This window comes from Candoia aspera, chromosome 8, assembly GCF_035149785.1.
Source record: "Candoia aspera isolate rCanAsp1 chromosome 8, rCanAsp1.hap2, whole genome shotgun sequence".
Lineage (NCBI taxonomy): Eukaryota > Metazoa > Chordata > Lepidosauria > Squamata > Boidae > Candoia > Candoia aspera.
Genome location: NC_086160.1, coordinates 49,478,948 through 49,506,083, shown reverse-complemented (window position 1 = coordinate 49,506,083; position 27,136 = coordinate 49,478,948). Strand labels below are relative to the sequence as shown.

The window sequence follows — 27,136 nt, the reverse complement described above, 5'->3', positions numbered from 1 at the left end:
TTGCATTTTTAAAGTAGAAAATTACAAAATAACTAAGCTTGAGTTTACCCAAATTAGTAACAAGGCCAGATGTTAAACAAAGAAGACAGAAAAATTAGTTTATAGATTAAGGCTATATGTGTGTGTGTTTGTGTGTGTGTGTCTACAAAGATTGATGTCAGTGGATCTTGGATTACACTAATAGCTAAAGAGACGGAGAAGGAAGGCTGCAATTATTCAGCTCTAATGTTATCTAGTAAGTACTTCCCCACAAACTAGAACAGACTAATGTTGCTTCCATAAGGTAAAGAGCAGAAGCTCCACTGAATAGTCAGAGGACTCTATATGAGGCAGGAATTATGTGCTTTTGGTGCCCAAGGGCCCCTGTGGTGGGTCATGTCTCTAGTTTAGCATGTATAAGCAAGAGGGATAACACATGCCCTTTCACAGAGAAGACATGGGGAGACTACCATGAACCATTTTTACATTATGTCTGCTATTTTGCAACCATTTTCTAACATAAGGAAACAAATCACCAAATGGTCCTTGTGAGCAATGCTGGAATCAGAATTCAGTGCAGGCCATTTGTACACTAGTCTTTGTATATGGGCCACAGAGGCAGTCTTGCTGGGTTGGCAAGCTGACTTTTCATTCCGCAGCAAATTCAAAGCTTCCTGTTCTTCCAACACTTATTTGCGGGTGAATAACAATTCTAATCTGATGTGATGTTGATTATGCCAATAAGTCTAATTAAACACTGAAGGGGGCTTGATAACATTGCTAGTATTATTAGCATTTATGTGCTACCACTGCCAAGTTCCTTTGGAGAAGAGTAAAAAACGATGTGCCATCTAACCTGGTGAGAAGATCTGGCATCCCAGATCCTAAATTGCATTTAAGCAACGTTATTCTGTGTCTTGGAAAGCCCATGCTCTTCATAGACAGTAAGGTTAGATTTCTTGTCAGGCTAATGCTGACTTCACTGGGTCAACTACTGTATGCTATGCTATGTTTAATTAATGGCTGATTTTCAGATGCACTGAAATCAAACAATGACTTCTGAATGACTTTTAAGGTTGCTTTCTCTATCAGAAATGCATCTCAAAAACCTACTCTGCACTCCTTGTGTAGAAAATGCAGTTGCTAGTTTTTTCCTTTGTTATTCAATATGGCACATTAGCGAATTAAATAACATTAGTTTAAAAAATAATCAAATAGTGATTGTTAGGATATCAAACAGCTGCATGGCATCCATGATCACATGTTTGTTTGAGATTTGTTGCTATTATATACACTGACTGGCAGCAAGGCAACGCATAGTCCAAATGCAGTTCATCTGGCAGAGCAAGGAGTTTTTTTCTTGGACTAGAAACACACAATAAAACAGAAGAGAAAACCACATGAATCTTTTTTTAAATGAATGAAGAAAGAAAACACAGTCCTAAGCAATGAAAAGCAACCATTGTGTGCTGTTTGCCTAATGTAGTGATGACCATATCTAAACCCAGTTTAGCAGCCTGAGCTGGACAACTCTAGCTGAGGCAAACACAAAACATCTTGAATTATGTATATTAAGCAAAACATTTAAACTATAAAGCTTGAAAAGCCATTGTCAAATGTTGGAACACAAAGATCCATTTTGCTAGTATCCCAGTGAAGCATGCCCAGTGAATTCTGATGTGAACAAAGCAAGGTGTCTTCTGGAGGTCTTTTTGGGAAAGGGTTGATCACATAATTTTACTTCAATGTTGCCTTCACTGAATGCTTCTCTTCTAGTCTCTTCCAAGGAAACCAGCTCTCTTCTACAGGCCCCTTCCTCATGCTGCATCATTGTGATTTTCAAGTTTTTGTGTTGCCTGAATGGAGACAAGTTTTCTTTCATAATGCAAAAGCAAATTGCAGAGAGGAAGTTCTTCTTGAAGTTCTCATTCATAAAGGCATACACAACTGGATTGCAAATGGAATTAGCAAATCCAATTATCTGAACTATTCCAAATATCATCTTAATACTGACATCATCATATTCTCTTTCAAAATTACCTAGAGAGAGAAAAATATATATTAAGCATCTCTTCAATGATACATGGATTATATATCCAATGATTTATTTCATTATCTATCCAATAATTTATTTCATTATTTATCCAATGATTTATTTCATTATGTATTAAGTAGAAATAAAAACCCAATTATTCCAGAATGAAATTTATATCAGATTAATTATAAAACATGTTCAAGAAATTCAAGAAAGAAGTATGCTATTAAAATTATATATGCTATATACATAACTAACACATAAATTATGGTCAATAACTTAAGCTGATGACTGATAAACTGGCTCATGCCCTACATACAAACAAGCCCACACCTGCTTCCTAGGGCTGAGAGAGGGGGACTGGCCCAAGGTCAGCCAACTGGCTTTGTGCCTAAGGCCAGACTAGAACTCACGGTCTCCCTGTTTCTAGCCTGATGCCTTAACCACTACATCAAACTTGCTCTTTTACAACAAGATAGCGAAAGTTAGATTATTTACTTTGTTTACAATATGTACAGAATTGTACTATTAATTTACCAGTATTTATGACTAATTTCTTGCACTAGAAAGGAAGGCATAAAAGTAAAGATCAAGCATTGTCTGGTAAAATTTTACATTGCTTAGGCATTTGTCAACAGGAATTTAAATGCCAGTTTAAATGGATACTCATTTAGTCAAGGGAAACAATCAGTATTAAAATATTATTGCCCTATATTTCAATATTCTTTCAATAGTCTTTGGCATCCTGAAAGCAGCAACACTATGAATCATATTCATTCACTATTACAGTCTGGCAGAAATATCTCAGACAGCTTTCCACATTCTCTGTGTGTATTGTTGTTGTTTATTCATTTAGTCGCTTCCGACACTTCGTGACTTCATGGACCAGCCCACGCCAGAGCTTCCTGTCGGTCATCAACATTTTCTCTTTTGTTAACATATTGTTTGTTCGCTTTTTTTTTCTTCTCTGCTACTATTTCATAAGAACAAACTACTCACTGTATTCTATCAACATGTGCATTACATGGAAAGGTGTCCAGCAAATAGCAAACAAAACCACAACTGTCACCATCATAACGATTGCTCGCTTCTTCTTTCTGAAAAGAGAGATACTTTGTACTGTTGACCAAAAGCATTTGGATAGGGAGAGACTACGAAGAATTTGTATGAGGAAATGAAGAATTCTTAGTGGGAAAGAAGCATATATATGGAATGTGGAATTTCCATGCTGAACATCCCACTTTCATATCTCTAGCTAAATGTTTAATGTTTTATTTTTTAAATATATTACATCCCATCCTTCTTCTGTACATTCTCTATGCAATTCAGTACAGAAAAACAAACAAAAGAAGCTGCCATTTTGAATTGAAGAGTAAAAGAAGTAGGGAAGAGATGGGTTCACATGTTAAGCCATAAAACAGTTTGTCCAGCTGTCATGGTCCCTGTTCCAATGTTCCTGTAAAACATCGTAACAGGTTCCCATGCCATGGTGCTGACACAAGTTGCTGTATGGGAGGGGGCTGCTCCTGTCCCTTGTACCAGGCTGCAATGTGAGGAAGGAAGAATGCATAAAGGGCTATGTTTTGGCTATTGTATGAATCCAGACACTGTGTTTTGTAAATTATAGTTTATGGGTTCACACAATGCATGAGCCCAGTCAATCATAACTTACTCAAGCTATAATTTAGTGTGATGGGAAATTTAACCAATGTGTTATAAGGCTCCATGTTCCATGAAAGCATTTTGGAAGGCTACCTCTGGATATCTGAACTGGAATAGTTGTGTTTTCACCTAAATACATTCTCTCTCTCTCTCTCTCTATATATATATATATATATATATATTATTACATAATGTTCTAAAGTGTTCAGAAACTTCTTTTTAAAGAAAAGCATTCTCAAAATTCTGTGACCTTGACACTCTTCATCCATCCATGAAGTTGGAGTGACCATAATAATATAAAAAATTCTTCGGAGAAAAGGTGAGCAAGACTGTAAAAGTAGCAAACAAAGGAATTCCTCAATACTTTATTAGAGTATATACTTTATAATCTAAGTATATAATACTTTATTTCACTTTCCAGAAATATTTGTTAGCAACATGAAGTTAAACTCTATAAAGCTTCATTCAAAAGAGATTTTATGGATAACTTGTCTAGCAAATAATTAGTGTTCATAAGCTCACTGATGTTTTTAAAGAATCCTAGGAAACGGGAAAATATTAATTTATAGGAAGCAATACATTATATTAAAATTATAGGAAGCAATATAACAAACTTTTGCAATATAGCAAGACTATGTAGATAAATTATATATACCAACCGAGCAATTTTAGACATCTCATTTTCATGAATGCTCTGGAGGACAGAAGCATCTCCAACTCTTTTCTTAATCCAGAGCTCATAACCAATCTTACTATACAGCAACAGCATCAGCATCAGAGGGAGAAGAAAAAGAATAACCAAAATGAAAGTGGCATATATCTTTTGGTGCACAGGGCTTGGCCATTCTTCCAAGCAGCAAACATATTCCTTTTCATAAAGAAAGTCATATTTATTCTGAAAGACATTAAGCAGAAGTTAGTGCAGAGTCCTTTGTCAATATTCTATCTATAAGAAAAAATGTCCAAAGATGGAATGTTCAGCTACAGGAAACTGTAAGTCCAAACTCATATTGAAACTCATATTAAGTTATCCAAGTTTGGACTACCTATCTATGCATATCCAGACCAAGCAGAAGGGAACGGGCTGATACCCCAGCATGTAACTCATCCACTTTGTATTTAATAAGCAAAGTGGCAGGCAAACCTGGCTGCTAGAAGTTTATTTGTACAAAACAGTATTTTTATGACTAAAAAAATTGGCCTTTTCATTCTGTGCACAATCTGCACATACAGGGAGTCCTCATTTAGCAACCACAATTGGGACTGGTAACACAGTCATTAAGCAAAGCTGTTGCTAAGTGAACATCAACTGTGCTTATGATCTTACTTCAGCTTCCCTTTGCTTTACAGACCTGTGTAGATCGTAAATGCAAGGATTGGTCATAAAGTTACTTTTTCATCATGGTCGTAACTGCGAATGGTGACTAAAGGCAGTCGCTAAACGAGGACTACCTGTATATAATTCTGATCCAATTAAATTCATCTATGTGATAGAATGACTCCCATCAGCTGAGTTGGTTTACTTAATTATCTTTTAATTCATTTTGTCTGTCTTTGCAAAAGAATTCTAAGACTAACCATCCATTTTACTTTTGCCTGCATTTGTAAAGAAGCTCAAAACATTGGCTTTTTTACTTACTTCCTTATTTTACTAACTTTTAGGAATCCACACACATAGCTTTGGAACACCCTATTTTTATACTTTAAAATTAACATTTAAAAAGAAGTATGATTTGAAACAACTATTCTCAAGGGAGGCAAAACATTTACGCATGGGCCAAAGTACAGCACACATTATAACATCTGTACTGTATTTATTTTAGAAACTGATACTCCCGAAGTGTGTGTGACAATATACAATGCAATATTTAAAATATAGCAACCAAACCTGTTCTCTGTATTATAGGATGAACTTGATGAAACAAACGCCATAAAATAATGATGAAATAAATGTAATGTAGACAAATTTAAATAACAGCATACTCACCCCAAAATTATAGAAGATAATACATGCTGTTATTTAAATTTGTCTAGATTACATTTAATAATAATAATAATTTACAGTAACCATATTTGAAGTAAGAGTTTGTCCCAGATATTGTGGCAATCCAGTGCATAATTATTTTAAAGGGCTATTCTGTTCTACCAAGCAGGAGTGTCTGCAGGGTGGGGTCATAAAAGTCAAGATGATGGCCCCAATGGTGTGACTGAAGCTCTGCCCATTTTTATGTGCACTGTACGTGATACACATTTTTTAAAAAGGCAAAGCGTCAATCACAATGTCTTGGCCACCATATTGACTTTTTTTTATCATACCCTGCAGACATGAAATGCAACCCTTACATTTTTTTATTGCAAATTATATTCAGCTCCTGAACAGTAATACACAGAAACAATGCAAACTACTAGCCTGAATAAGTACAACTGCACAACACAACCATACCTCCACTCTTTGCACATGCCACATGGGTGAACCAACAGCAGCAGCCAACAGCCAAACAATACCTAAAAGTAAAGGGTTGTTGGTGATTTAATAAAAACAATATAGGAAATTAAATTAAATAATATAGCATTTGGGCCATAGGCATTTGGGACTTGTTTTTAACATTAGCAAGTACATGGGACATTGTCAAAATGAGAGGTGAGATACAACTTTTTTGATCTACTGTCAGAAAATTCAAAGCAATGAGCTTTATTTAAAGAAGAATTAACTAGAGAACCTTATATCTCTGGTCCATTTAAAAAAACACACACATAAATATTTGGGGAAGAGAGATAGTACAGATAGAAATTCTAATTATTTCTCCATTCTACATTCATTAAAAAATAAAAGTCATTCTAGCTAAGTTCTACTTAAGTAAGATAATGTTTCAACAGTGTTAGCAGTTAGGAGAATATTCATATAGTCTGACCTCTCTTGAAGGCAAATGTTCTTACCTCCTACTTCATTGTGGGTACATTGTTGGTCAACATTAGTCATTCTGTACACATGCACACTACCAGTCCAGTCATTAGCAGAAACAGGAAATACTTTAAAAAGTGGGGAAAATTATATCCTCATCCCAAATCCCTGTGCAAAGTGGCTCCTTGTCAACCAGCCCTGAATTCCAGGATTGATCCAGGTTGATTACAGTGGATTTCCATTTCTAATTGCCTAAACATGAAAAGACTTTTTGCATATGGGAGCCTGATAAAGCAAGATTAATTGTCGCTTGAAAGCTGAGAAATTAGAGATGAGAGCATGGGCAAAATGGCAACAGCCCCATTGCTCTGACTCAGCCAAAATGTCTGAATAAGATTTAGAATTATTTCAAGAAGTCCTAATCCAAAAATATTGGATTATAGCAAAATATATAAATATAATGATTAGGTATTTTCTCTTCATCTTTTCCCTCTTTACAAAGTATTATCACCATTGTACACTAGGGAATAATGCATGTTTTCAGAATTAGTTTCTGGATTTAATACTTGTAAAAGAAGGTGCAGATACATAGCTTTTCAAAGGAACTTTGGTTAAGAAACTCAAGATTTTTGGTTTTCACAAAAATGAGCAGCCAAAGTAATGGCAACTATCTGCTTTGCAGAACATTGTTGCTCCAATGTTGTGTCACCTTAACAGTTTGCTTTCAATTTTTTTCTGTATTATATGAGTACTTTGAACTTTTTTTAAAAAAAGAAAAGTTAACAACAAATAACAAAATTGTCTGGGACCTTACCCAACATTGTATATGCTCTTCTGTTGGTATACTGCCATTTCATTTTTAGAGGGTGAACAATGCCATTATGCCTTTCTACAGCAATGCAAGTCATTGTAAGTATCTCAGTAACTATTGCTGTGGATTGCACAAATGGCACCATCTTGCAGGCAAAAGCACCTATAAAGAAAAGAAATTAATCAGATCATCAGTGTATCCAGAGCAGGGTCAACCTATATTGTTTATTTGTTCTCATTTCTGACTTTACAGATGGTCACACCTATTGATCTTGGCTAATTTCCTAAGCCTGCAGGGAGATGACTTTTCCTGGACCTCCAATATTTTTTTTTCAATAAGGTAGGGTAATAAGAGATAAGACCTCATCTGAAATTGTTCAAAGAATGCCAGTTGAACTTCAAAATACAGTAAGTAACATTGTGAATTGTATCTATACTTCTTTTAAATTCTCAAATGCTGAAGTGAAAAACATAAAAATTATCTTGCCAGCAACTATTTGATGGTATCTGCCATAATTTTGCAAGCTGTAGCATTTTAAAAGAAGTTTAAGAGAAATTGATCTAAAGCAAGGAAACACTTCTTTCTTTTCTCCTATCTTTGGTGAATGACCATGGTTGTCTTCAGAACAAAATCCAGATTTCAGGAGTTACGCCAATGTAAGATAGCCCATCCTTCCCGTTAAAACATGATCATAAATTTAATTGGGAGTGTCATATAGATAAGTAACCCCCTCCCAATTAAATTTATAATCATGTTTTAATGGGAAGGATGGGCTATCTTACATTGGCATAACTACTCTTTTGCCAGTTAAGAAAACATTAAGCCCTAGCTGTTGCCTCTGCAGAATCATTCACAAGGTCCTGTATATAATGAATTGGCAATCAGAACTCATTAAATGTAAGTGGGATCAGTATCTGTTTTATGATTAGATTTGAGGGCAAGAGACTAGCCAGTTATAATGCTTTCAGTTATTTTGGAATCACAAAATTATGCTTCAAAATGTATTACTGAACAATACTGATCAAAAGACTATTTTACTGAACAAAGGCTATTATAGAGTATTTTAACACTGAACAAAAGGCTATTACAGAGAAAAACATTATATCAACCATCAATGGACCAGACTCAAAATATTTAAATTTAGAGAAAACAAGAGCATATTCCAACAAAGCATGGGTGGGCAGTATGTAACCTCTCCAGCATCTTGTAATGAACCTGCCGAAATTCAGATTGCTTTTTTTTTCAGAATTAAAGATGAAATGAGAACTACAATTTCCATTAGTATATACTAAATCTAATTAACATGTAAAGAAAATTATATTTGAATAGAGTCACTGATCAATACTTGTGAGCTGCTGACCAACTATCTGTTCATCAATATTACATGCAGTCCTTCCCCTGCAATTTGTAATCCAAAGTTTATGGTTTAGTGCAGCCTTTCCCAGAGCCAAACTGTGTGCCCTCCAGATGTCAAGAATACAACTTTGAGATTCCCAGTCAGCATTACCATTCTGGAGAATTGTAGGATCTGTTCACACTTTTAGGGATTAGGGGAATCAACCCATATCAGGTGAATTTATCTACAGTAGATAGAAACCATAATTTATGGTTTAGTATAATATACGAACCTATTCTAAGATATATACTAAAATCAAAACATAGCAAGTCCATTGAGAATATAATTCGTGTTTATACAATCTTCTTTGTTTCCAAAACCAGGAATTTCTTCCTTTACCCCCTGATTTAAAATAATCAGAGTTTTCAGTGGTGAGGCAAAATTAGATTTGCATCCAAATTCTAAGGAAACTGCTTGGATGTAATAATTCCATAACAAATCAAATGTTATTTGTGGTACTTGACCAGAATTCTGTGCAATACATAAAACAACAAAATATATAATAAAAACAAAACATTAAAAAGATAAATGCATAGCTATCTGCCTTCTAACAAGACAATAATCAATGAGAACTTAATTATATACAGAGATCATTAATTTATCTTTTTTTTAACTTTTCAATAGCCACTGGTTTGCTAATAAATACACTACTATAATATAATCAGTACAAAATGTTATTGTAAAAGATCACAAAATGTCTGCCATAATAACACATATTGCTGCATCCTTTGATTAACAGAAAATATTGCCTTTTCCAAAACAAATAGATCACACATTTCTGACAACCATTCCTTAACATCTGGAATAATATCACATTTTCAATTTCTCAGTATACTTTTAGCCACCCCTCATGTGTGATACAACCATAATTCCTAATAAACAGAGTCCAAAGCTTTAGTACAGAGTTCAACATCTCATTAACATCTTTAACATTGTCCCATAAATCTACTTTACACTATCCCAAAAAGATATCAAATGATCTCATGACCATATCATATAGGTCAGTGAACCTTCACATTTTTTACACCTCCAGTACAGAAATCTGATATCTAGATCCTTATTTTATCATGATTATATTCACTGAACATGGTTTTTTGAGAAATTAGTGGATTTAACAGCTAATAGCAAAAATGTACTCTCTTCCATAGAACAACTGGAACAACTTAAAATGAGGAGTGATATTACTTCAGGGCACCACAAATAGTACAATGGACAGTTCAGGAAAACATATTTTATTTTTATTATTTATATTTCAAATTTAGTCATCTCCTATCTCACTCAGAGTGTGACTCTGGGTGGCTTACAATAAAACAGGAATAAAATATCAGTTAAAATACAATAAAACAATGCAATAATAAATAAACAATATATTCCAAGGGAATAGATGGTAAAAAGATGATGTTGATTTAACAACATCCTCCTTGAAGGAACACTCAGCCCTGGAAAGGAAGGTTACTGTACCTCTATTTCCAGAATCCTTGACCATAAAACATTAAGCCTGGCAAGAGCAAATACCGTCTGTTGATACACAACCTTGCTCCAGTCTCAGATTTACATTCAAATTGCAACAAGGAACAAGGAGATAACCATCATGTCATACGCTCTCTATAACTGACATCTAAAGGACTCATAACACAATGTTAGGTGACTCATTTCTCCCCCCTCTAAATTGTTTCCCCAATTTGGCTCAAATCTTGCACAGACTTAGTATTATGATCAAGCAAGATGTCAAACATGCTGATTGCAGAGATGGAACCTCTTCTCTTTTTCAGTAAAACTGACGCTGTTATGCACTTGTTATGGTCTGCCAGCCACATCTAGTTGGGAAGAGATTCCCAGTTTGAAAACAACATGATGCCTTCAATAGTCCTTTTAATGATACATGATACACAACAATTCTACTAATAACTGAGAATAAACATGATATCAAAAAGAATCCAAGATTACCTAAGATTAAATTAAGATTATACAAACATCCCCCTTCAACTCTTCCCTCTTTGCTGTGGCAGGAAAGACCCAAACTTCTAGCTTTCTTCATTGCAGCAAGGGTATCTGTGTATCTGGTTCTGCCCTCTGCTGTAGCTGGACACTGTCTATGTCACGGTGGGTTCAGATTCAGAGGCAGAGACCGATGAGCAGCTGGCTCCAGATGTGCCCACAGATAATGAACTATCAGCTCCAGAGTCACTGGATGGGCTGCCATCTGAGCTGGCAGAGGAGGCAGGGCTGGCCAGCAACCAGCAGAGACAGCTGCCGCCACTCTCCAAAAATGAAGGCGCAGAATTACTGCCCCTCCCAATTCAAGAGCTCAGTGGGCTGCAAAGAGAGCAGAGCAAAGGTATTCTGTGAGATTACTCACTAGGAAGAGCCTTGCCTTCCTAAATGAGCCACAGTGGGACTGCTTTTATTTAAGAAGAGCTATGAGCTCAAGCCTCCTCATTGGTGACAACCGTTCGCAAACCCAGACTCTGTGCATTTTGCCTTTGGACTAGAACCCGTGAGGCCGTGACTCTGAACCTGGACTGGCTGATTACCTTGCTACGACGTTTGGACCCTGGATTTTGCCTGACTACTCTTGTGCCTGCTTCTTGGATTTTGGACTATCTCAGGCAAGTTTGCTAGACCTGTGGGATCTTGATTTCTCTTGTGTGTGCGTTTGCACATACCTTTCCCTCTGCTGCTTGCTATTTGCTTAAAATTCATCTAGTGAAAGTTTGCAACTACCTCTTCATGTATTGTGTGTTCTTGGCCTGGGACAGGACAGTATAAAATGAATCACTTCATTAAACTTCCCCCATTTCCTATATATATTACGAATAGGGAAGCTGGACTGGAAGAAAACGAATGTGGTTTTCAAACTGGGAAAAGAAATAGCAATAACCTGCGCTATGCTGACGGGTTTCTGGGGAAGAAATGGTGGACTGAAGATGGCTTTGCAAAAAGCGGAGTTGACGACTGGTGGAATGAAGAGTCAACAAGTAGACTGGCTCTTCAGCATTCCTCTCCAGACAAGGAGAGGACTTGAGATCACCCACAAGTGCTCCAGACAGTTGCTTTTCACAAGGAGACCACAAGATAGTGGTCTCTGGCAGGTTTAGAGCTCTGGGAGATGAGGGAATAGCTATCATGCTCAAACAACAGTTGGCGCCCTTGTAAGGACACTAAGATCACATACTTCCTTTTCTAATCACTTTCAGAAATTGCTTGTTAATGGCTTTTCAGCTATTAGGAACCTTTGGATCAACAGATTTTGCAGCACCAAGTGAGTTTCCTTCAATCCTTAGAAAAAGAAATCTTAATTACAAGTTTAAGGACTTTAAAAAATGTTTTTGGAATAAACAGCAAAAGGGTGATTACAATTTTGATTTCAGAAAGATACAAATGGACTAAGGGTCTAGATAATTTTGAGTAAGATTTTGGAATTAATTATAAAGAATCCTTCCCATGGGAAAATGCTTTTGTTTTGATTTTTTTTTAAAAACATAGTAAGGCAAGACTCTAAAAATTGGACACTAGAGGGAACTAAAGATTACAATTAAAGAAGAATTTGAATTAAAGAAAAACCCTCAAACTTGACTTACAATCACAGAATGAAGCGAAATATTTTAACACTGGACATATTGAAGGATGTTTTTGAACAATGGACCCAGAAGTTAATTTTAAGAGCCTCTTCCTCTATAGATAAGCTGTGTTTCAAAGACGTTATGGAAGAGGAACAGGTTTTACTGGACAATAATGAGACTGATCTGAAAGTGGATTTAAAAATGACAAGCAACAAGAATGATATGGAAGAAGATACTATACTAGACATTTATTTATTTATCTATCTACCAAATACTACACTGGACATACAAAAGAAACCAGCTGGTATCTAAATAATTAAAAGGCATATACAAATAACAAACCAAGAGAGTGACCCTGAATATTTTACTACATTTGATTTACAAAAGAGGTTTGTTTAAGCTTTGAAGAATTTTGTGAGAAGAGACAAAGAAAAAATGAAAAGAAATCACATTCTAGGACATTATTTGAAGGGACTAAAGATCAAGATTGTTAGAAGTAAAAGGAAGGCATATAAAGTTAGTTTATTTGATCAAGGTTAAAATAGATATGTTGTTATCTCTGGTAACCCTTAATGGACTTTTGCTGACATCAGGACTGAAATGATGAGGCTTTAAGGATTTGTTTATAGGTAAGAGATGGGATATGGGAAGATGAGATCATTTATTGTATTTTAAGAGAAGTTACTAAAATTATTTATACTTGTTGTGATGAAGGGGGAAGTCACTTCTTTATATATTTCTTTACTGTATTATTTTTTTCTTTTCTATTTATCTTTATCTTTTTTATTTTTTCTTCTTTGTTTTCTGCATCTTTTACATTTTATTTTTATTTTTTAGTTTGTATTCATTTTTATTGCTGTAATTGTAATCGTTAATAAAATTACTATAAAAAATAATAATCTGCACTACACTGATGATACTGCTCTGATGGCTGAATATGCAATGGATCTGCAAGCACTAGTAAGAAAAGTCAAAGGCACAGTGGAAAATTGGGACTAAAATTAAATATAAAGAAAACCGAACTCATGACAATAGGCACAACAACCAGCCTTAGAATTTACAATGAAGATATTAAAGTGGCGGAGAGCTTCTGCCTTTTAGGATCAACCATCAACAGTAAAGGAACAAGCAGTCCTGAAATATGCCACAGACTAGCACTTGGTAGAGCAGCTATGAAAGCCTTGGTTAAGATATTCAGATGCCGTGTCATGTCTATACCTGCGAAGATCAGAATATTGCAAAGGAATGGTATTCCCTGAGCACTCTAAGGAAGTGAAAGTTGGACTATAAAGAAGCAAGACAGGAAGAGTATTGATGCTTTTGAAATTTGATGTTGGAAAAGACTAATGAGAACACCATGGATAGCCAAGAAAAGAAAAGTAGATCAGATCAAACAAATTAACCCAAGGTTCCCACTCTAGGCATAAATGACCAGGCTTAAATTATCCTATTTCAAACACATTATGTGAAGATTTAGCTCTCTGGATAAGATCATCATCATCATCCCAAAACATCTGGAGCACCACTTGAAAACGACCGGCGTTGACAAAATCACCATCAATCAATTGCAAAAGGCAGCTTTACTTGGAACAGCTTACATCCTGCGATGATACCTTTAACACCATCAAACAACAACATCTGCCTATCCCAGGACCTTGGGAAGGACTCAATAGGTGGATAAAAATGCCAGATCCAGTCTAAACATCCGGCTGACTGTGAGGCCAACCACAATAATAATAATAAATTAAACTTGTGCTGGAAAGGTGGGAGGAAAAGAAAAAGAAACAACCAGCAGTAAGGTGGATGGACTCAGTTACGGTGGTGGAAGTCCTGAAATACCAAGTTAAGAATAGATTGTCAGGAGAAAATCTCTTTATATGATTGCTAAGAGCTGATGGCACATAATGCATCAATTATTTCCCATGCCTCCATTTCGCATGCCATTTTCTTACTCATGCTTTTATCTTTATCTCATTTTGAACTCAGTGTGCTACTCTTTGGACTCCAGGCCATTTTCCTACTGAATTGAGTCTGTTGCTATTTAACTCTGAATTAAATATGTTACTCCCTGAACCTCCTTTTTTATCATTAAAATAAATATGCTACTCTCTGAACTCTTTGCTTCTCTCTCAAATTATTACTGCTTATTTGAGTGTCTGAATGTTGGTTTTAGATATTTGTACTATATTCCTCATATATTGTCAGTTGCTTATTTGATTACCTTTATACTTTAGTATCAAATATTACTTAATAAATTGTTTGACTGGTTATTAATTATAGGTTCATTTCTGGACTTCTGGAACACATAAGCTTGTTTAGTAACCTCTAGTGTAAAGATCCCCTCTATTGCCACCTTATCCTCACAATGTAGTCCTTAATCTTGGGTTTTCATGAGAACCCAAGCAGTCTTTAGGACTTGGTATTTGACCATCTATTAAATGGATATTCACCTTATTCTTTTATGTGGAACTAGTAAACATTCCCCACAACCCATGTTCGATCCCAGTGGAAGCTGGATTCTCAGGTAGCTGGCTCAGGTCAACTTCCATCCTTCTGAGGTCAGTAAATGAGTACCCAGCTTGCTGGGGAAGGTGACGACTGGGGAAGGCAATGGCAAACCACCCTGCTATAGTCTGCCAAGAAAATGTTGCGAAAGCAGCGTCCCCCCAAAGGGTCAGACATGACTCAGTGCTTGCACAGGGGACCTTTCACCATCACAGTAAGCCTTAACATTTTTTGGATAAAGAATATAAAGATAAATAGGTGGGGCATGGCAGGAAGAAGAGAAAGTATTGTAATGACTCAGCTTAATATACATTCAGTTCTGCCTAATCTCAGATATAGTAGCTCTGTCTTGTGAAATTATTTTATGTATCATTGCGGTAGTTAGTGTCTAAATCTAATTAAGTAGGATTCAGTGATTTAGCTGTGTAACTATTTCAGCCTTCTCTTTGGTTAATACAAATGAGTGCGGTTTTATTTAGACTTGCTACAGGGCTCTTGAAGTTTTCCTTGAAATTAATTTCTTCTTGCTTTTAGCCTATTTGAACACACACACACACACACACACACACATTTAAACATTTAACAATCAACCTATAGACACAGCTCTGGATGTAGGTATCCCTTTTGAGTTCCTCAGATTTTCCTATAGAAATACAAAATGGATTTCTTATAACACTATTATTTAGAGACATGAAAACTTACTGATGGTGAAATACATTAGTTCTAAGTACAAAGATGGAATTTGCCTACATTTTCCATTTATGAAAGACTCATTCTGACATCATTTAACATTTGTACAATAATTTCCAAAATAAACACTATTTTCATAAAGCTTATTACTAGTCCTTAAGGACTCATAAAATGGAATAGCTCTGAGCTGTGGAACTAGTAGGCTAAATATCCACATATGCAACAAAATAAGAGTGTAATTCAATGTAAAACCATTATATCCCTAACTGCACAATGTAAAAAATAAGACTTTGATTATCATGCAATAATAAAAGAGAAATTCCCAGGAAAGGTGTAAGTTTTCAGGGGAAAGAGACTAATAGTCTCCATTCAGGACTAGAGTTTAGCAAAGATAGCTATAATCAGGAAGCTTAAAACAAATCTCTTCCATGAACTGCTTAGATGGCTTTTCCAAAGCCTTTCCTGTTCCTAATTTACAGAGCTGTTGTAAAAATAAAAAGCTGATGTGATTTCCTCTAAATATTTGTTCTCTGAAAGAAGTGATCGCATGCCCCTCCAAAAGAAGACAAAACCCAACCTAGATATACTGGACAATTACCTGTCTCCAACCTCCACTTTAGGGGGGAAACTGTGAAGAAAGTGGTTGGGCTGCAGCTGCAAGAGGGTCTTGGAGGAAATGGGCTATTTAGATCCATTTCAATCAGGTTTCAGCCCAGATTCAGAATGGAGATAGCATTGATCATGTTACAGATGATCTCTGGTTGGACTGGGATAGGCTAGAACTGACTCTCCTGGTCCTGTTTCACCTCCCAGCAGGCTTTAAATACCATCAGCATGGTATCCAGCTCCTATTCAACGTTTACATGAAACCGCTGGGTGAGATCATCTATTGGCATAGAGACAGGTTTCCTCAGTATGCTGATAATAACCAATTATACTATCTCATCTCAATTATATTTCTCAATTCTTGGCCAAATAAATGATGCTGAAGTGCTGTCCAGGTGTCTAGAGACTGTCTGGGTCTAGATGGAGAGACTCAGTCTCTCAGCAATGCAGTGGCTTTGGGTTCAGAGGCCTACAGAATCTAGTGAATACAGTTGTACTTCCCCGGCAGTGCTAGTTCACAACTGGAACAGCCTCTTGGACTCACAGCTCCTGCTCATTGTAGCCATGAGGGCATTTGCACAGCTCCATCTTGTGGAACAATTGCAATCTTTCCTGGAGTGGGAGGTATTGTTGCCACTCATGCCTTAGTCACCGCTTGACTAGAGTACTGCAATGCACTCTATTTGGGGCTACACTTAAAGAGCATTCAGAAGCTACAGCTGGTCCAGGATACAGTGGCTCAAGTAGTTATAGGCACCCTTCAAGGCACCCACATAAAAACTCATCTTCAAGAGCTACCCTCATTGCCATTTGGTTTCTGGAAGCAATTCATAGCATTGGTTTTCACCTTCAAAGCCCTTCATAGTATAGGGCCCGGGTATCTAAAGACCATCTTCTCTTGGTAACATCAGCCTGCCTGATAAGTTTCAGTAGGGTGAGCTCACTACATGTCCCCTCTATCAGAGATTGCTACCTGCATTTCATTTGCCATCACCCTCCTCTGGAATAGTATCCTCCCTAATGTAGATCAGCCATTTCTTTCCTGGTTTATACAAAACTGGAGAAAACATGGTTGTTTCCTCAAATCAGGGTGGAGGGAATGTTATGATTATCCCTTTGCATGATAGATTGTTTTTTACTGTTTTGGTCATGATTCCTGGTTTTATAGGATTACAGTGGATAATGCTGTTTTGATTTATATTGTTTAGTTTCAATCTCAATTATGTATTAGGGAGTTATGCAATCAGCTGACTGGAGTAGCCTATAAGCCCTGTAAATAAACAAATTATAGAAATGCTAAATAGCATTATCCACAAATGCTTCTCTTTCCTTGACAATAGAGAAAGTTGGAGTATAAAGAGAGAAAACAACCTTTCTCTTAAAGTATTCTATTTTGATACTAGACATATCCACCCACAGATTAATGTCAAGCACTCTAACCAGGTATATCTATATTATCCTACTTCAGACACACAGACCCAGCTCTCTGGAAAAGGTTCTAATGCTGGGAATGGTGGAAAGGAGGAGAAGAAGAGGACGCCCAGCAGCAAGGTGGATGTTCTTTGTTACAATGGCAATGAGTACACCATTGAGGGACTTGAAAGAACCGGTTAGATAGATCATCATGGAGAAAATCTATTTATGTGGTCACTAGGAGTCAAAAACTACTTGATGGCATATAATATATATGTACGTACACACATACGTATAATATACTATATCTAAAGAGACCGAATTTACTGATTTACAAATATAGTCACTAGTGATAAATGTGTTTTGCCTGAGTTTTTGTTACTGTACTTTATTCAGGAAACCCTAATTAAGGAAAACTTGGCATAGGACATAAACCCAAATAGTGTCTTTTTCTGACTATGCAAAATGTCTGGTGCTTCAGAAGATAACAAGTAAAACCTGTTAAAAGGACAGGCTGCCACAATCTAGGTCAATAGCTGATGGAGCCCATATAAACATATTCTAATTAATTTCTAGGCAGCTCAATCTTAAACTTGATTAATTGTGGATTATAATAACACCATAGGACAATTTTTGGTAAATGAACTTTATTAGTTTAAGTTTCCCCTGCAGCCTAATTCTGAAATGAAATAAATGGAATGACTTTACTTGGTTATTTACCAAATAGTTCTGGTAGGGAACAAAAGCAGCAAGAAGATGGGAATGTGGTTCCAGAATGCAATCATACAAGAGATCTTCATCTATCGCAAATATGAAACTGGTTTATGAATATGAAACTAATCCATTTGCTCAACTAATTCAATAGAATACTAAGTCCGCAAAGGCAGAAGTCCTTTCCAGTATCACATATTCTGCTCCCAGGTTTTAGAAAGTCAGTAGATATTTGAGAATGATAAATACTGTTCAGTATGAAGACACCCTATAAAACAAATACATGCTTTTAAAAATACTAAAGAAACTTAAGTTGTATATATTCATTTTGTAAGTTTAATTGCACAGATACAGCTATAATATTCCTCTTCTAATTATGTACTAACAATGACAAGAGACCTTTAATTCTATCACAGCAAGTTATCAAGAACTGACCATGTAGATAATCCATCCACTGTATTCTATTAAACTTAGATCCTAGTAAGATTATAGTTTATATGTCACATCTGTGGGATTATAAGCACCTATACATATCGAAAGTTTAAGTGCATACATACCAATGCCATATTGTAAGATATCCCTTCTACCAATGAGCTACTAATAGTGTCAAGAACACACTGAATGGTTGTAAAATGGAAAGCAGCTTTTCCCAATCTCCAAATGTGTTGACCTGGGGATTATGGGAACTGAAATCCAGCACCAAGTTGAGTTTTGCCACTAGAGAGTTCTCAAACATCAGGGACTAACATTAGGTTCAAGATACCCCTAAAGCCAATAAATACACCTGTTAAGAGTGATGTAGGGAGGGAAGTAGTATTTATTTGCCCATCAAGCTAGCACTTTTGTAAACACCAGAAATCTACCACTGGCACACCCCAAACAGCAGTAGCAATAGAAAGGAGTGAGAAAGAGATAACCTGTCCAAAGGATGTCAGAGCACTTTTTTCCTCTATTACAAAGCCAGCTACTGACACACACCTCCCACATTTCTAACCATTCTTTGCATATCTAAGCATAATGCTAGAAGGACATCCAGCCTTAACGAACCCGAAAGGCTTGTGGGGGACGGAACCAGGCAGAGAGCCTTAGCAAAGCATGCACACCGCAGGGAGACAAACGGCCTGCCTGCTAGGACGAGGCTCTACGCCGCTTCTCCGCCTCACCTCCCAACCAGTTGTTGGAAATATTCTGCAGCAAAGTGAAAGGGACGCAGAAGAAAGCAATGAGCAGGTCGCTGAGGGCCAGCGAGCAGATGAAGATGTTGGTGACGGTACGCATAGCTTTGCAGCGGGTCACCACGTAGAGCACCAGGCAGTTCCCGAAGAGCGCCAGGCCGAAGATGGCCACGCAGGTGAGCATGAAGGCCAGCTTGGTGCGTTCGGGAAGCTCCGGGATGTAGACCAGCGGCTGCAGCCCATAGAGCGCGATGAACTGCTCGCGGGTTACGTTGTTATCGCGCAAGAGCTGCGCGAACTGTTCCGGGGTGATGTTCAGGGATCGCATAGTAAGGACGGGGCAAATCAACCTTCCATCCTCCCTCGCTCCTCGGACATGGCAGGCGTTGTCGGGTTTTTTCTTTTTCAAAAAAAGTCAAGGGATATGAAGTAGAAGTTCCTTCAACTAAGCCCACGCAACTTTGTCAGATGGCATCAAGAGACCGCGGGCGAGGTTCTCGAAAGAACAGCCGACGGGCACCTTGTTGAACCTAGAGCGTCTCGGTCCAGAATGAAGTACAAATGGCTACAGTTGGGCGGACGAGGATCGCGCCCGCGAAGCTCGAAACTTTGCGGATGAAGGAACGCCGAGCGACAAACTAATCGGGCGCTTCCCTTTGCTCCTTATTGAGCCCTCAGGATTACAAAAGCCTGCGCAGATGAAGCGTCCTGTTGAACCCTTCATCCACGCCAGTAGCCAATCGAGAAAGGCTACTTCTCTATTCTTCCTCTCTGGTCTCCGCCTTCAAAGTTTCCGAACTGGTGGCTGCTCTGAGCCGAGCAGGCATTGGTTAGCGAGAGCGAGGAAGCTGGCGGTACCTGCTGCGAGGATTGGCGCTCGGAAGGGACTTGAAGCGCGGCCAGGGAAGCAAGCGCGGAGACAGATGCTAACCGGGATGCGTAGGAGGGTTGCTGCTGTGCAGGAAGAAGCTTGAGGGGGGTCAGAAACAGGAGGAGGAACGTTACGATTCTTTAAACGAGGTTTCCCAGCTTGATGCTGCCCAGGTGCGTTGGGATTACAATCTCTAGCCAAAATCCTGGGAGTTGGCCCGCCTAGAGGGCATGTTTAAGAAAGCGGCTTTAATTCTCTGGCCGTATTTAGAGTGGGGCAATTGGGGTTGGTGTTCTTTAGCCAATGCTGAGTTTCAGGCAATTGCAGAGCCTGAAATATTAAAGCCAAAGACCTTAAAATCACAGCACTTGAAATCCAGGAGGAAGACCCATTATTGTAATGCAAATCGAATGCTATTAAAGAAGGAGCGCCTGTTCCGGTTGAGGTAAATTGCGGGTGTGAAACTAAGTATCACAATAATGAACCAATATTCTTCTGAAAATGGCATTTTCCTCTTGGTTGCTGTCTTTGCAGTTCAGTCCTGTCTTCCGCTAAGCATTATGCAAAGGAGATACGATCATGCTGGGACCAGTTAAAACAGCTGCTGGTTGCTTGTGTTCTACATTCACCCCCTTAAAAAACATAATGTCATACAATGTATACAAATGCAGCAGCTGTCACATCACTCTTGACACTGGCCTTGCTTTTCTTGTCAGTCTAGTTCACTTTTTAGGAATGGCTTGTTAGTCATTGATACATTTTGAGAAATCTTTAGTGCTGGGAGCTTAAATCCCACTCACATTTGAAGCAGGTGACATAGCAAAAGAGACAATTATCTGCCCTCTCACACAATTTCCTTTCTTTATACAGTAGCATCAGCTAAGGATTTCTTTTCCAAAACAGGACTTCTGTTTTCTAAATTAGTTCACTACCACTAATCCTTTTTATCCATGCGTCCTATAATAAAATTATTCATCTTCAGAGGGCCATAATACTTTGATTAATAAAAACTATTAATCAACTATTACCCTCTGTGTTCTGCCCCATTTTGGGGACATGTTACTCAGATCTTTTGATCTATCCTTCCTATCATGGATTTCCCATATAAGAATGGCTATCATTACTTGTTTTTTTTTTATTTAATAAATTTATTCACCGCCCATCTCTCCCCTACAGGGGGACTCTGGGTGGCTTACAATAAAACAGGATTGAAGTATAAAGCCATTACATTACAAAATACAGTAAAAATACAATTATAATAAAATCTACATGGCGAAAAGATCTTAATCAGTCTTTGAGTGTAATAGGCGCCTCAGAATCACTTTACGGCGCTAGCTATCCCCAGGTGTAATTATTCCCCCTCCCATTTCAAGCCTGCAGACAAAACTAGGTCTTTAATCTTTTGTGAAAGTCCAGGAGCGAGGGGACTCACCCACTTCACACCCACTTAGATACTAAATCTTCTAGTTATTACCCAAGCTTTGGAGCAATTAAATCTTAGAAGATCCCAGAATGTTCTGCCTGTACCAGCAATCCTGGGATATTGTAGGAGGAGAGTCGTGTTAGTCTATGGTAGCAAAAAATCAGGAGTCTGGTAGCTAGTTAGACTTTTCTAGCAAATGTTATCAAAGGCATAAACTGAGCTGTAGCTCATGCCTTTTCATAAAATCTGTTGCTCAGAAAAAACTGCCACCAGACTCCTTCCATTACTGATCTATGACCACTAGAAATAAACAGCTGTCTGGATAGCTAAGCCACATAAACTTTTCTGTAACCTCATCATTCTCAACATTTTCTTGTGATATACCTGTCTTTTTATCTATGCTTCTCACTGTATGCCAAATTCTCTGCATTCCCAATATATATGTAAGATGAATGCTTTCAGGCTGAATTGCCATAAACGATCTGCTTATTGTGGACTATAAACTTTACGATGAGTTCATGCTGCCTGAATAATTTCAGTTCTGTAATGGAGTTAGAGTTCAGCAAAGGATCGTTACCTTGTCGTGGTACTGGAGCTTCAGCACCTCAATGATGCCATGAGCTAAACCGTGAAGGGCCACCCAAGACGGGAAAGTCATGACAGAGAGGTCAGACTAAATGCGATCCCTGGGGAAGGTAATGGCAACCCACCCCAGTATTCTTGCCGTGTAAACTAAATGGATCAGTACAACCAGAGATATGTCGGTATACCATCGGAAGATGAGACCCCCAGGTTGGAAGATGGTCAAAATGCTACTGGGGAGGAACAGAGGATGAGTTCAACTAGCCCCAGACGTGATGACGCAGCTAGCTCAAAGCCGAAAGGACGGTTATTAGGGAAGACCCACAGATCAGCTAGATATGAGCTCACTAATATCCCTCAGGAATATGCAGTGGAGGTGAAGAATCGATTTAAGGGACTGGACTTAGTAGATAGGGTCCCGGAAGAACTATGGACAGAAGTTCACAACGTTGTTCAGGAGGTGGCAACAAAATACATCCCAAAGAAAGAGAAAACCAAAAAGGCAAAATGGCTGTCTGCTGAGACACTAGAAGTAGCCCAAGAAAGAAGGAAAGCAAAAGGCAACAGTGATAGGGGGAGATATGCCCAATTAAATGAAAAATTCCAGAGGTTAGCCAGAAGAGATAAGGAATTATTTTTAAACAAGCAATGCGTGGAAGTGGAAGAAGACAATAGAATAGGAAGGACAAGAGACCTTTTCCAGAAAATTAGAAACATCAGAGGTAAATTCCAGGCCAAAATGGGTATGATCAAAAACAAAGATGGCAAACTATCAAACAGTGGCACTCATTTCACATGCCAGTAAGGTAATGCTCAATATTCTGCAAGGTAAAGGTAAAGGTAAAGGTTTCCCTTGACGTAAAGTCCAGTCGTGTCCGACTCTAGGGGGCGGTGCTCATCTCCGTTTCAAAGCCTTGGAGCCAGCGTTGTCCATAGGACACTTCCAGGTCATGTGGCCAGCATGACTCACGGAACGCCGTTACCTTCCCGCCGAAGCGGTACCAATTAATCTACTCACATTTTTTGCATGTTTTCGAACTGCTTGGTGTGCAGAAGCTGGGACGAGCAACGGGAGCTCACCCCGCCGCGCGGTTTCGAACCGCCGACCTTCCGATCGACAGCTCAGCGGTTTAACCCGCAGCGCCACCGCGTCCCTATTCTGCAAGGTAGACTTCAGCAATTCATGGAGCGAGAATTGCCAGATGTACAAGCTGGGTTTAGAAAAGGCAGAGGAACTAGGGACCAAATTGCCAATATCCGCTGGATAATGGAAAAAGCCAGGGAGTTTCAGAAAAACATCTCTTTCTGTTTTATTGACTATTCTAAAGCCTTTGACTGTGTGGACCATAACAAATTGTGGCAAGTTCTTAGTGGTATGGGGATACCAAAACATCTTGTATGCCTCCTGAAGAATCTGTATAATGACCAAGTAGCAACAGTAAGAACAGACCACGGAACAACGGACTGGTTTAAGATTGGGAAAGGAGTACGGCAGGGCTGTATACTCTCACCCTACCTATTCAACTTGTATGCAGAACACATCATGCGACAAGCTGGCCTTGAGGAATCCAAGGCTGGAGTTAAAATCTCTGGAAGAAACATTAACAATCTCAGATATGCAGATGATACCACTTTGATGGCTGAAAGTGAAGAGGAACTGAGGAGCCTTATGATGAAGGTGAAAGAAGAAAGTGCAAAAGCTGGCTTGCAGCTAAACCTCAAAAAAACCAAGATTATGGCAACCAGCTTGATTGATAACTGGCAGATAGAGGGAGAAAATGTAGAAGCGGTGAAAGACTTTGTATTTCTAGGTGTGAAGATTACTGCAGATGCTGACTGCAGTCAGGAAATCAGAAGACGCTTAATCCTTGGGAGAAGAGCAATGACCAATCTCGATAAAATAGTTAAGAGCAGAGACATCACACTGACAACAAAGGTCCGCATAGTTAAAGCAATGGTGTTCCCTGTAGTAACATATGGCTGCGAGAGCTGGACCATAAGGAAGGCTGAGAGAAGGAAGGTAGATGCTTTTGAACTGTAGTGTTGGAGGAAAATTCTGAGAGTGCCTTGGACTGCAAGAAGATCAAACCAGTCCATCCTCCAGGAAATAAAGCCAGACTGCTCACTTGAGGGAATGATATTAAAGGCAAAACTGAAATACTTTGGCCACATAATGAGAAGACAGGACACCCTGGAGAAGATGCTGATGCTAGGGAAAGTGGAGGGCAAAAGGAAGAGGGGCCGACCAAGGGCAAGGTGGATGGATGATATTCTAGAGGTGACAGACTCATCCCTGGGGGAGCTAGGGGTGTTGACGATCGACAGGAAGCTCTGGCGTGGGCTGGTCCATGAAGTAACGAAGAGTCGGAAGCGACTAAACGAATAAACAACAATGGAGTTAGAAGAGTCTTGGTAGTTAACAATTGTCATTTTTGATCTTCTAGTTCAAACAAAAGCATTTTGGTGACTAGGAAGCATTATGTTTATGAGGCGTGCTTCATTCACATGGCCCTTGAATTTAGCCTTAATAAGAGAATGGGAGGCAATAGGTACCATGTTGTCTTTTTCAGATAATAATAGCTTATTATCTGAAAAAGCTGGCTGTCAGGTCCAATTTAACAGTCACTTAACATACAGGAACAAGAGATTCGACTATAAATTCCTCTCAGGGCCGCAACTGGTGGGAGGGCGACCAGGGCATGTGCCCCAGGCGCCGCACTGGTGGGGCGCCAAAATGGGCGCAGAATCCATGTTTGCCCTGAGTGACACAGACCCTAGTTGAGGCCCTGATTCCTCTTCTTCAAGAGGATGGACTTACAAAACTTGGTGTTCTTTTAGAGAAACTGGAATTTTATACTGAAATGGTTCCAGTGCAATATTTTCCTAGAATTAGAAAATTAAATACAATATTTTCTAGGAACTCAAATTGGTAAACTTGCTATGTCATTATTACAAAGGAAGAATAGGAAGTCCAGCAAAAAATGGAACTAAGCTGGATTCTCAGGTAGCCAGCTCAGGTCGACTCAGCCTTCTATCCTTCCAAGGTCGGTAAAATGAGTACCCAGCTTGCTGGAGAGGTTGACGACTGTGGAAGGCAATGGCAAACCACCCCGCTATAGTCTGCCAAGAAAATGTTGCGAGAGCGGCGTCCCCCCAAAGGGTCAGACATGACTTGGTGCTTGCACAGGGGACCTTTCACCTCATATGTTATGACCACTATATTCAATTAGGTGGCACTATTAGTTGACTGTTGCTGATCTCAAAAAGCTGATCCTATGAATGATATCAACAATTCCATGAATGATACAAACTAAGAAGTCACCAGAAGCTGAATCTGATGACGGTGACTTTTTTTTTAACCTGTGGCCACTCTCAGTTTTCAGGATTGTATGACATGGAGTTGGCAACAAATTCATAAGAATCAATTAAGGAGAATGTTAAGCAAAAAAAAGAAAAAAAGACATATATGAGGATAGTAAAGGAATTACACATCAACTGCTTTATTGGCAAATGGGGACACGTACATTTTTGGTTGCTTGTGGTCACCACACAGAGTAAAATATTGTGCCTCATTTCTACTATGGTACCAGGACTGGATTCATTATTTACCCACTTGGTTGAGATGGGTGGCTATAGAAATTAAATAAATAAATACAAATAAAATAAAGGGGACCTCTTGTATATCATTGTGTTATCTCAGAGAATCAAGAACTTAGCTTAATAATTTCAAGGGAGAGTTTACTCACATATAGTATATGGGTAGACACTGGACCCTTTTCAGTCAGGCTTCAAGCCAGGCTATAGTACCAAGACAGCATTGGTTACACTTGTGGATAATCTTTGGGGGCTCAAGATGGTGGTGGGGTGTCTGTCCTGGCCCTTCTGGATCGCTTTTCAGCTTGCAATATCATCAACCATGGTATCCCTCTGGGACTCCCTCTGGGGACTGGGAGGGGAGGCAGTGTTTGAGGTGGTTCCCTTCCTTTCTTCATGGTCAGTACCAGTCAGTGTTGGTAGGGGAAAAGAGGTCTAGCCTTAGGCCCCTGTTATATGGGGTGCCTCAGGGCTCAGGCCTCTCTTCCCTCCTATTTAACAACTATATGAAGCCACTGGGAAAGGTCATCTGGCAGCCTGGGTAGTATGCTAATGATACCCAATTATACATCTCTACCCCATGCCAGGCAAGTTATGCTGTTCAGGTGCTGACCCAGTGCCCAGAGGCTGAAAGGGCCTGGATGGGGAGAAGCCAGCTGCACTCAGCCCTGTAAGATGGAGTGATTGTGGGTTTTTGGCCCCCCAGGGTCAGAATAGTTGACATCTCCGACTCTGGATGTGGTAACGTCTTGTACACCAATTGCTTCATTTCCTGGATCAGGAAGCCTTGCTCACAATCACTCTTGCTGTTTGGATTATTGCAGCACACTCCACATGGGGCTGCCCATGAAGATCATCCAGAAGCTGCAACTGGTCCAGAATGCAGTAGGGTGGCTGCAGTGGCATGCGAGCATTTTCAGGCCTGGGAGTGGCTGCTATCATGTGGGGGAGGGTGTGCAGGTGGCTGCAGCAGTGCATGCAAGCATTTTCAGGCCCAGGGGAGGCTGCTGCCAGGTGGGGGAGACTTACCTGAGCAACTTGCACCCTTCCCTGACTTTGCTTGTAGGAAGCCAGCAGGGAAGGTCACAAATGGCAATTATGTGACTGTGGGGCACTGCAATCGTTGTAAGTGCAAGCCGATTGCCAAGCACTCATATCACAGTCACGTGACCATGGAGTGTTGCAGTGGCCAGAACTTTGGGGACTCATCATAAGTAC

The 27,136-nt window shown here is 38.9% G+C and overlaps 1 protein-coding gene across 1 annotated transcript; it reads right to left on the bottom strand.

Moving 5' to 3' along the window:
* Positions 1–453: 453 nt before the first annotated feature.
* Positions 454–19,911, bottom strand: QRFPR (pyroglutamylated RFamide peptide receptor). The gene is made up of 6 exons (XM_063309950.1): positions 19,437–19,911; positions 7,393–7,551; positions 6,120–6,181; positions 4,336–4,571; positions 3,014–3,111; positions 454–2,019 (listed from the first exon to the last, which is right to left on the bottom strand). Exons 1-6 carry the CDS (start codon positions 19,774–19,776, stop codon positions 1,622–1,624), a joined length of 1,293 nt encoding a protein of 430 aa, XP_063166020.1. The 5' UTR covers positions 19,777–19,911; the 3' UTR covers positions 454–1,621.
* Between the last annotated feature and the right edge of the window lie 7,225 nt (positions 19,912–27,136).

Bases quoted from the DNA above. Each gene is read 5' to 3' on its own strand.
- QRFPR (XM_063309950.1), bottom strand. From the start codon at position 19,776: ATGCGATCCCTGAACATCACCCCGGAACAGTTCGCGCAGCTCTTGCGC. The intron at 6,182-7,392 runs GTAAGGTCCCAG...CTTTACTTTTAG, and splicing joins AAGAGCATATACAATGTTGG to GTATTGTTTGGCTGTTGGCT. The intron at 3,112-4,335 runs GTTGGTATATAT...CTCTCTTTTCAG, and splicing joins GAGATGTCTAAAATTGCTCG to AAAGAAGAAGCGAGCAATCG.